The sequence below is a fragment of the Garra rufa genome, chromosome 20 (genome assembly GCF_049309525.1).
Source record: "Garra rufa chromosome 20, GarRuf1.0, whole genome shotgun sequence".
NCBI classification, from domain to species: domain Eukaryota; kingdom Metazoa; phylum Chordata; class Actinopteri; order Cypriniformes; family Cyprinidae; genus Garra; species Garra rufa.
In genome coordinates this window covers 35,627,497-35,639,560 of record NC_133380.1, presented here as the reverse complement: position 1 = coordinate 35,639,560, position 12,064 = coordinate 35,627,497, and the positions used below count along the sequence as shown (strand labels likewise).

General features: G+C 36.9%; 1 protein-coding gene across 1 annotated transcript in view; it reads right to left on the bottom strand.

Moving 5' to 3' along the window:
* Positions 1-2,772: 2,772 nt before the first annotated feature.
* The window catches only part of LOC141293726 (calcium/calmodulin-dependent protein kinase type IV), a 32,151-nt gene continuing 22,859 nt past the window's right edge, over positions 2,773-12,064 (bottom strand). Inside the window, exons 6-11 of the mRNA XM_073825781.1 lie at positions 10,779-10,869; positions 10,614-10,688; positions 10,354-10,429; positions 6,820-6,946; positions 6,459-6,611; positions 2,773-4,483 (exon numbers count right to left, since the gene is read on the bottom strand). Coding sequence (XP_073681882.1) covers positions 4,004-4,483; positions 6,459-6,611; positions 6,820-6,946; positions 10,354-10,429; positions 10,614-10,688; positions 10,779-10,869 — 1,002 coding nt within the window. The 3' untranslated portion in view covers positions 2,773-4,003. The remainder of the gene's footprint in view (positions 4,484-6,458; positions 6,612-6,819; positions 6,947-10,353; positions 10,430-10,613; positions 10,689-10,778; positions 10,870-12,064) is intronic.

The window sequence follows — 12,064 nt, the reverse complement described above, 5'->3', positions numbered from 1 at the left end:
GGGGGTTTGCACTTACGTCACTGTTTGGTCAGTTACCTCGATCCACGGCCATACTGGTGATACTCAGATGTAAATAACAGCATGGATTGGACGATTAATGTACTAAAACCTTGTTCTGCTAATTCATGCTGTCTAAACCCATGGAAAAGATGTGTGGAAGCTGCTAAATCGTATAGAGAAGGATTTAGCAAGCAGGAAAGGGTGATATTTTGAGAAACTAAAGTTAATAGGCTGTAAAGATACGTACAAGCAGTATTAATTAAGATATTAGCCTAATATTTCATCTCCCTGACCAGAAATTGTAAGAACACCCTGCTACTTCCAGCTTAAACCAGCCAACCAGCCTAGGCTGGTTTAGCTGTTTTTTTTTCAGCAGGGCAAACATGAATGTTATTAAGATTCTTGCAGTTTGGTCAACCACAAACGCCTTTTGTTCCTCAGACATTCTTTTGCACTCTTCTACTTGATTTGTTATAAGTTTTGTCAGTCTGTAGTACTCTAAGGCCCGGTTTCACAGACAGGGCTTAGACTAAACCAGGATTAGGCCATAGTTCAATTAGGACATTTAAGTCATTTTTATAAACATGCTTGGAAAAAAACAGTACAGGTGTGCATCTTGAGACAAAACAAAGGCACTGATATATTTTAAGATCAATCAGTGCAATTTTGTTTCAGTTGAAACAGCTCATACTTACATTTTAGTCTTGGACTAGGCTTAAGCCTTGTCTGTGAAACTGGGGGTAAATGTTTTTCCTGGTCCAACCAATTAGTACAGCCCAAAAACATGACAATAGTTGATCATTTTCAGCAGCAATAATAATCAGCAAAATATGTAAGTTATGTTTTGTTAACATTCAGTGCTGCAAATATGGCCGATAGATGACGTGTCTTAAAAAAACACTATAGCAGATAATGAACCGAAAGTCTCACACATAGGCTTTAGTGTAAATTAATATTTTAAAAAAATTAAAACTATTTTAGATACTGTACTGAGAACTTGTACTTTTATTAAAATTTATTATTTTTTACTAAATCAAAAGTTTTCAGACTGATTCACGAACGCAGAACGCACACAAACACAAGAGGAGGGATTTATCGCATGAACCAATCACAGCCGATCATAACTAGTCATATCCTAATCATATCATATTATGTATTCATTCTCAGTTACCCTCCACCAAACACACCATACATTTTAAGTGGTTTGTTAAAACTCGATGAGTTCAGGCCAGGGAAGGCGAGATGCGGACACCCACTGTTACCTGCTGGTGTTACTATTGGACAATGTCCCAATAGTGAATGTAGTGGGTTCAAGCACATACATCGTTGCTTTTTGTTGGGTCAGCACGAACAAAATTGGAGTCGGAATTTTTGAGCTACTACGTACGGTTGTCCCCAAAAAATTGACTTGTATGTAAAACCTAATTTTGCAAACTAGTCCTAGGCTTAACGCCCAATTAGACCCAAACCAGTGCAGAAATATTCTAAAGGGGCGTGGCAATGGCATGGCAATATATAATCAAAAGCCTGTAAAAACTAAACAAAAACTCAAAAATTTACGAAAATTGGTGAAAACGTGTCAGATGACTCTTAACAAGCATGCAAAGTTTCATGAAAATTGGACCATAGGTGGCGCTAAAACTCAATGGGTTCAGGGGAGGTGAAATGCGGACACCCGCTGTTACCTGCTGGTGTCACTACTGGACAATGTCCCTTTAGAAAAAATATGAGTGATTTATACATCTTTTAATTAGGGGTTTGAGCACGTAGTGGGCTCGAGCACATAGATAGTTGGTCCAATCGGCTTGAAAATTGGTATGCAGCATCTTGGTCCAAAGTGACACAAGTGTCTATGAGGACATTGGCGTATCTCAAAAAACATGGCCGTCATTGGCCAATTAAGTTTAAGCACCTATTTGACAAGGTTAATGGAGGCTGATTGGAACAAAACTTAGTGGGCATGTTGACATGTTCGACTCATGGCCCTAAAGGTCTGTAAGAATTTTGAAAGAAATCGGCCACTAGTTGGCGCTAATGAGTTTTATGGCTCTGTAAACACGTGGTCTTTCACACATCCACACAATATGCATATTATTTGATAGATCTCCTCATGCTGAACAATTTTACTGAACTTTGCTGTCAATCAAATCGTTCATTAAATATTCACAATTATGTTAAAAACCTACTTTTGCGAACTAGTCCTAGGTTTTTGCCCAATCTCGATCAAACCACTGCAGCGCAGTTCTCCAGAATCTCTAGATTAATAATTATCAAAATAAATGTTGAATTTTGTCCTTTGGATGGCTATAACAGGGTCATTTAGGAAAGGGGCGTGGCAAAATATACTCAAAAGCCTATAGAAACATGAAACAATTATGAAAACAAGTGTCAGATGACTCTTAACAAGCATGCAAAGTTTCATGGAAATTGGACCATAGGTGGTGCTATAACAGTTAAAAAGGCTTCAAAACCACACAATTTCTATTTTTAATGGCCTCAAATTGCTAAAAAATGCTCATATATTCACTCAAACACTAGATCTTCATATCATATGTTATTTATTTCATGTTGGCCTACACCCTAACAGCATAGAAGCCAACAAGACCTTAAATGCTCGAACCCCGGTAATTGCACCCCTGATGTATATGTGTGTGTATATATATATATATATATTCAACAATGCTTATTGATCAATGTATATTAGTATTACAGCAAAAATGGTCGCTGTCAGCATATGAGCTACCAAAAAGCATATAAACTTACTACAGAAAGTAGTAGAAAGCATCTGATAGCACGATTTATTAATCTTGGAAACATGGAAACTCCTGCTCAAACATAAACAGCATCTACACCGGCTTGCAATTGAACACAGAATTAAGTGATTTACCTTAACCGCAAAATATTAATATTATTCATACATGACCATAATGTTTCAGTGATGTCTAATCAGGCTACTGTTTATGTCAGCGATATGTACAAAGCATTCTTGTTTGGCAAAGATCGAAATAAAGTAGAATGACAGAAGCGACTATATTATATACTGAAACATTTCGCAATGCTGTTACATTTTTATAGAGGCAGATAAATTTAGCCTACATAAAGTTCACAAAAAACAGCCCTTCGACGATCAACATTGAAAAATATTCTTCCATGCCTTCTATCCTAAGAGTAGATCTCTACAGAATTTCCTATTTGAGAAGTTGGAAGCCCCTGTACAGTAGAAGAGGTAGACAGTGTGGCTGAAGCATACTAGTTGTATTATTTCCACCTCATAGAGAAGATTTCTTATAGTACAGTGGCAGTTTAGGTGCGATTTTCAATAAAACGTTCCCAGATGTTGAAGAAGGGGGCGACTGAATTGCACATCAATGTGGTAACCCTGAATGACATCAATTCGATTTGATGGACGATAAACTGCCAAAGATGAGCCGGGAAAAACATAATCCTTGACTGTGGCATTCTGTCATATCCTTCCATTAGTCTGAGCTTTCAGAAACCATTGAAGCATTTTTTTGTAGTGTGCTAATACAAAAAGGTTGAATTAAAATGGGGGATAGACATATGAAGATACATTTCGTATTATATATATATATGTATCTATATTATTCATTTAGGGTCTTTTAGCAGTCATTCCTAAACAAATAAATACTATCACAACATCACAGATACATGATCCTCACTACCTTTAGAGAGAGAATAGGATTGTATGAACAGTTGCATATGATAGCAAAAGAAGAGCAAAATGAATTTCAGTTCAGATGAGAGACAATCTTATTCACAATGCTTGTGCAAAGAGAAAAACACCTATGTTCGCTGTGCCGCTAACCTAAAGTTGCCACGAAAGCCACATGCCTCCATACGAAGAGCTTTCGGAAACAGCTCATCATGTGTCAGTCCCGTATCAAAATATCCCATGGCAAAAATGGAAGAGGAGAAGAAGAAATTCTCAGTGTGTTTTAAAAGCATCGTCTTTGTCCTCCTTTGTCTTCCGTGGGAATCCAGGCTACTGACATTCTGCCGTGCTGCCGCTCGCCTCCACGCTCATAGAGAAACCGTTGCTGAGGTTTTTGGGACTGGGTGGGGTGGTGCTCACCGGCAAAGGCTCGTGTTTGCCTCCGGGATCCACCGAGCAGCTCTTCTTGGGCACCCTGGGGCGAACCACTGGAGCCTTCGGAAGGACGGAGGCCTGCCTGTGTCCCTCTGCGATCAGGGGTGGGCGAGTGGGCATGGGCCCGGATGGGACAGAAGGTTTGGATTTATGAGTAGAGTGGAGAGGGGGACTCGAGGGACTCGTGGCCCCGTCTTCAACTTTCTCAGATCTCTCTTTAATAGAAACAGGCTCTCTTTGAGAATCCAGTGTGTTGTCCTTCTGTATGCTGCTCTGGCGGGAGGTCTTGTCTGCGTTGGGCATCTCGCAGCTGTCTGTTCGCCGTCGTGAGCCCTCGTGCATCCGGCTTGTGGCCACCACAGCTTTCATAGCAGCCTGTGGAAGGAGAAATAAATGATTACTGCGCACTGGTTCATTACAATACTCCGAAAGCACAGAAATCATATTCTTGAACAGGAAATTATCCTACACTGAACAACATTTGACCCAAAGATGAAAATTTGAAAAAGTTGTACCAAACCTGCTTGTGTTTCTTCTGTTGAACTCAGAAGAAGATATTTTAAAGAATGTTGCAGGCAGCCATTGACTTTTGTAGTATTTCTTTCCATAGACCAGAAACACTTTTTCCTCAAAATATCTTCCTTCATGTTTTTATAGAAGAAATGTATGCAGGTTTGGAATAACTTGAGGGTGTAAAATGATGATAGAATTTTCATTTTTTGGTGAAATACCCCTTTAATTGTCAGTGATATCACCATGTTTTTGCCCTATCCTCCTTAATATAACGTTAATAATCCCTGGGTAAAAATAACATTATGATCGTGCCATCTTACTAAAGTCATTTTTAGCCTCTTCTAATTTGGCTCTGAATGTCAGCTGAAAATTGCCATTTTGGCCTCCCTCTACAAAATAGTGGATTACTCAGTAAATATTCATCCATGAGATTTAATATTTTGGCTTTCATCACTATACATGTCTATATTTCTTCAGATAAAATACTAGAAAAATCAAAAATTCGAACCGGGGACCTTTGGTTGACTTGACACAGAATGACCCAGCTGAATTTACACAAATTAACAAACGTTTTAAAAGTTTACACAATCTTAGTGTATTGTGCTGCCACTAATATGCTTTCCCTTATTTTGTTTAGATTATTAAACTCTTGTATATTCTTGTGTAAACGTATGAGCAGAAAGTTTTAAGAAAATGGCAGAAAAAAGAGAACTTTACAGAAAATTTTAAAGAAATTGGGCTTAAGCTATTAGAATAGTTATATCAGTTATATATATATATATATATATATATATATATATATATATGCAATTTTAGAACGTGTACAGAAGTAAAAAAAGACATCTTTAACAGTGTAATTACATTACTTTACTAATTACTCTCTCTTAAAAGTATTGTATTACTTAATACTAATTATATTCTAAATGCCAAATCATCCACAACTAGTTGAACAATAAAGGAATAGACATAAAACTGCTAAATAAAATAAATGATTCATAATAAAATAAACAATAAATTATTATTAACTGACCAAAGTATTTAAGGGGAGAAAAACATCATTAAAACATACATTTTAATATTAGATGTAAAATTTTGATGTTCAATCCATTGTTTTATATATGATTGCTCTACAGTTCATGTAGTATTTGCAAATACAACCGAAGTACACAGACGAAGAACTAACCGGGCTTGACCTTTCCAACGTGACATAATGCGTGAAGTCATGAACGTACATCCCAGAGCTAGTGCAAGATGAGCATTTGTGGTTAAAAGGTATTTAAATTTTTTTTTTTTTAAATGACCAATCGTTTTGCTAGATAAGACCCTTGGCTGGGATTGTGTAGAATCCTCTGAAGCTGCATTAAAACTGCAATTTGGACCTTTAACCCATTTGTGGTTAAAAAATAAATAAATTGTAATTTTTTTAAAGAAAATGACTGATAGTTTCGCTACGTAAGACCCTTATTTCTTGGCTGGGATTGTGTAGAGTCATTTGAAGCTGCATTAAAACTGCAATTTAGACCTTCAACCCATTGATCACTGAAGTCCACTATATGGAGAAAAATCCTGGAATGTTTTCTTCAAAAACCTTAATTTATTTTCGCCTTAAGAAAGAAAGACATGAGCATCTTGGATGACAGAGGTGAGTAAATTATCAGGAAAAGTTTATTCTGGAAGTGAACTAATCCTTTAAACTTTTCTTGACAAAGATATAAAGTTTAAATATTGAAATATAACCTGATATGAACGCAACTTAAATGCAAAGAGGAAATGTTCTTTGTCTTTATTGTGGACACTTTTTTTTATAATTGGCAAAACATAGCTATTGGTGGCTGACCTTTAATTTGCGCCGAGCATTAAATTCCTGTAGCTTCCTTTGTGTTGTGTCCATGTGGGAGAATCGTGCTGCTTTTCCAAGCACCCATGGGTGTTCCAGAGCCTGTTTCACTGTGAGACGTTTATGAGGGTCCAGCACTATGAGCTTGCTAACCTACAGACAGCATCAAACAAACATAACCAACAGCTAATGGTGAATAAACAAAGAATGGGAAAGCTCCGGTGAGTATAATCAAATCAGCATCTGATATTTTGATGGAGCTACTGTTCTCTCTCATCTCATTTGAAATCACAGTGCAGTGCATGAACATCATCAGCATTACAAACAAGACAATAATGATCTGCAAGTACACGGTACTTACCAGATCCTTGGCATTGAGAGAGACTTCATCCCACCAGGGGGAGACAAACTCGTAATCACAATTCAGAATGCGACTGTACATGTACTGATCCCCCCTTGGATCGAAAAATGGTTCAAACCCACACAGCCTGAGGGTGGAGAAAGGAAGAACAAAGGCAGAGAGCAGAGAAAATGCAATTTATAATTTGAACAATGGAGTGAAGGGGAAACACTCACAAGAGCGAAAATTGGAGGAGAGGATAAAAAATACAGAAAAAATGGTGAGATGTTATTAAAAATTAAAATAACTGTTTTCTATTTTAATATATTAAATCAATTGTAGTTTATTCCTGTGATGCAAAGCTGAATTTGCAGCATCATAAGGCTGGGTACACACTAAAAGGTTTTTCAAATCTTATAAGATCTTCAAAATGTGAGAGACCACAAACATGAGAAAAAATCCTAGATTTAACCGTTCTGCTCCTATAGTGTGTGGTGTGCCACGATGTGACAAAGACAGCACACCACACACCAACAGATTTTCAACCAGAGTCCCAATTGTGAACATGGGAAATCTCGCGATATTTCTCGAGACTTGAGAATAAATGTCAAGCCTTATGTTTATTCATGTTGGAATCAATTGACACAATATTGTTTATAAAAAGGTTTGGTTAATACCTAATCAATAAATACTGTAATTACAAAAAGGGTTAAGGAAGTATCATTCAAAATTATACAAAGGATTTACTCAGCAAAATATTATTTGGTAAAATTTAAATCTGATAATGATTTTAGTTGCTGGTTGCCCTGAAACATTCATTTTGGCATTGCCCTTTTGTAAAACTGTGATTTTATTGTATAATATTGATAATCATTTTGTTCTGTTAAGGACATATGTTTTATTTGGAAATATGTAAACATTTTGTTTTGTTATGAAAATATGTATTATATTATTTATTCCCTGCAGAACGGCAAAGAAAAGCACATCTACATGATAAATCTTATTTTTTACATGCAACATTTCATTTTCACAAATGTAAGTTCTGCCCCTTTGTTTACTGCCCCTTGAGTGTAGAATTGTTTATACCATGTATAATGTTTATTGTTTACATCATTTATAAGTCAAGCCCGAAATGATTCATACCCCTGGCAAATTCTGACTTAAAGTTACTTTATTCAACCAGCAAGTTTTTTTTTTTTTGACCGGAAATGACATATGCTTCTCCCAAAAGATAATAAGACGATGAACAAGAGGCATCATTGTGGAAAAAAATATTACTCATCTTTTATTTACATTTGAACAAATAGTGGCATGTTCAAAATTATTCACACCCTTCTCAATAATCAATAGAAAAGCCTTTATTGGCTATTACAGCAATCAAACACTTCCTATAATAGCTGACCAGCTTTTTGCATGTCTCCACTGATATTTTTGCCCATTCATCTCTAGCCATGAGCTCCAACTCTTTCAGCTGGGAGGGTCTCCTTGACATCACCCTGATCTTTAGCTCCCTCCACAGATTCTCAATTGGATTTAAGTCAGGACTCTGGCTGGGCCACTGCAAAATGTTAATATTTTTGTCTGCTAACCATTTCTTCTCCAATTTTGCTGTGTGTTTTGGGTCGTTGTCGTGCTGAAATGTCCACTGGTGCCCAAGGCCAAGTTTCTCTGCAGACTGCCTGATGTTGTTGTTGAGAATTTTGATGTATTGCTCCTTTTTCATGGTGCCGTTTACTGTGATTAGTTTCCCTGGTCCACCGGCTGAAAAACACCCCCAAAACATTAGGTTCCCACCACCACGTTTGACAGTGGGGATGGTGTTCTTAGGGTTGAAGGCTTCTCCTTTTTTACGCCAAATGAAGGCTACATTATTGTGGCCAAACAATTCGTTTTTTGTTTCATCTGACCATAAAACAGAAGACCAGAAGTCTTCTTCTTTGTCCAGATGAGCATTTGCAAAGGCCAAGCGGGCTTTTGTGTGCCTTATCTAAAGAAGTGGTGTCCTCCTTGGTTTGCTTTCGTGGAACCCAGCGGTGTGCAGTGTCAGTTGGACTGTCTGCCTTGAGATGTTGCCACCAGCAGAACCCAGATTCACCAGGATGGCCTTGATCTTTTTTACTTCTCTCACTATCCTCCTGGCCAGCACAGGTGTCACTTTTGGCTTCCAACCACGTCCTCTGAGATTTTTTAGTGCGGAACGTCTTGTATTTTTTAATAATACTTTGCACTGTAGCCACTGGAACTTCAAAACATTTAGATATGGTCTTATAGCCCTTTCCTGACTTGTGAGCAGCCACAAGTCAGGAAAGAAACCAACAGCAGAGAGCTTCTGTTTTTCACCTGTTGAGTTGATTAAAACAGCTGTTCCCAATGAATCAGGGTAATTAGAATGCTTTAGAACAGCTTGGACTATTTGGAATGGTATAGAACTTTGGATTTTCCCATAGACTGTGACAGTTTGCAAAGGGTATGAATAATTTTGGACATGCCACTTTTTGTTCAAATGTAAATAAAAGCTGAGAAATATTTTTTTCCACAATGATGCCTCTTGTACATCGTCTTATTATCTTTTGGGAGAAGCCTGTGTCATTTCCGGTCAAAAAAAAAAAAAAACTTGCTGGTTGAATAAAAGTAACTTTAAGTCAGAATTTGCCAGGGGTATGAATCATTTCGGGCTTGACTGTACATGTAATTTCATCTTGTTAATAAAACACTTGAGAATAAACATGGTGGACAGGCAGGACGAAATTGCGATAACAGTGTTTGGAATGTTTATGACAGAAAATTCACAAAAAAAAAGAAAGACAGAAAATCCTTTAGTGCTGAGCCATGATTGCCTGTGTTATTAATCCGTCTTCTGTCAGATCGCTTTCTGATTGGATATTGTTTTGTTTCACGTGATAATCTGCGCGTTTGTCCTCTGGTTTCCTCCCACACATCGGGATTTCCGGAGGCGCCTCCGACATTCTTCTGAGCAGATTCAGTCACTCTTAACACACCTCCACCACAGGAAAATCTAATAAAATAATCTTTAGAACCACCAAGATAATCGGACATTACCTAGGATTGTCGGAAGGGGAGAAATAGGCCATAATCAGCCTGATTGTCTTGTGGTCTGTACCCAGCTTTACTCAGCTCTTTAGCGTCACATGATCCTTCAGAAATCATTCTAATATGCTGATTTGCTGCTCATAAAGCATTATCAATGTTGAAAACAGTTTTGAGTTTTGTTGAAACCTTGAAACAATTTCATACATTCATAACACTACAGTTAAACCACTGATGTCACATGGACAATTTGAACGTATCAGTTGCACTGCTCTCAGATTTCCTTAAAAATATTTTAATTTGTGTTCCAAAGATAAACAAAGGTCTTATGGCTTTGGAACAACATGAGGGTGAGTAATTAATAACAGAATTTCATTTTTGGGTAAACTGTCCCTTTAAGGGAATAATGATGTCAAGTTTTAGTCTGTTTCTCACATATTTTAGAGAAATACTGGAATATGCATTTGCAAGTGAGATAAATAAATTAAACATTAATGTATTACTCACAGAATATAAAGGATGACTCCCACCGACCACATGTCAACCTCAGGACCATAAGCGTTTCCTCGGAGGATCTCAGGAGCTGAGTGGATGTGAGAATATGATTGCAAATGATTGCAAATGAATTGGCTGATAAAACTTTATTAGTCATGCACTTGGACAACTAAATGACTTTTGTCTTTGCAGTACATGTAAAAATAAGGAAATCATTAATAGGGTGCTTGAATCATAACACAGATAATGTACTTTCCTGAATTCTGACTCACCGCAGTAGCCGGGGGTCCCGCAAACTGTCTTCATCGTCACTTGCTCATCGATTATTTTAGAAAGACCAAAGTCCGCTGTGAACATTACAGAAAAGATTGAATCAATAAAACCCATTCATTAATGAAAGAGTTCACTGTTCAGTTTCAATTTCAGTTTCATGTTACCTATCTTAAGAGGTGCATCTATTGACAAGTCAGCATAGAGGAGATTTTCGGGTTTGAGGTCTCTGTGAACAACTCCATTCTCATGCAAGTACTGTAAGAGAGACAGAAGAGAGGTATCACAACAGGGTTATAATAGTTATCTAAAACCATACATGAAATAAAATATCTTTTATATTCCACAGAGCAAAGCAAGTCATACAGGTTTGAAACAAGTAAATGAGGACAGAATTTTCAATTTTATGTGCAGTTTTCTTGGTGAATTTCAATGGAATCTGTAGGAGTTTGCTAAATCATGGAATGAACATTATGGATTAACTGGATCAACTGTAAAAACCTGCCAAATGTGATTGCGGCAACACTGAAAAATTATAATTTTTCTTCATCTCGCAGAGTAATCAGCCCCTCATTTAGCAGAGCTGCTCTAATAGCTAATTTGTTATGTTTATTGAATTCATTAGGACTTATTATACAGCTCCAGGAGCATGTTTGTGTGTCTGATTGTGTGTGACTGTAGATGACATCCTCGCTTCTCTGAAGTCCTGATGGAGTGTAGGTGGGGAAGATGAGTTCACGGAGTTCTCTGTTAAAACAGCTGTCATGAAGGCAGAGACAGACTCGGTATTCAGTGTCTCCTCACTTCACAGGCATAGTTGTTTGAAAAATGAAAATTCTGTTCTCATTTAGTCACCCTGATGTCATTCCAAACCTGTATGACTTTCTGCTGTGGAACATAAAAGGAAATATTTTTAGGAATGTTCTCGTTGCTTATTTCCATTGATTTACAATAAGTTGGAACTGAGGCTTTCAAGCTTTAGAAAGAATGAAATAGCACTAGGGTTCTGTGTTTTGAAGTAGTGACAGATATTACATACACCTTACAGAATCTGCAAAAATGTTAATTATTTTACAAAAATAAGAGGGATCATACAAAATGGATAAGATATTTCACAAAAGAAGATGTTTACATAATAGTACACAAGAGAAAATAATTGTTGAATTTATAAAAATGAGCCTGTTCAAAAGTTTACATACACTTGATTCTTAATACTGTGTTGTTACCTGAATGATCCACAGAACTGCATATCAAAAATATATTTGGCCTACACTCCCTTACATAACATTAAACTGGCCTATACACTACCAGTCAAAAGTTTTTGAACAGTAAGATTTTTAATGAAGAAGTCTCTTCTGCTCACCAAGCCTGCATTTATTTGATCCAATGTACAGCAAAACAGTAACATTTTAAAATATTTTAACTATTTAAAATAACTTTTCTCTTTGAATAT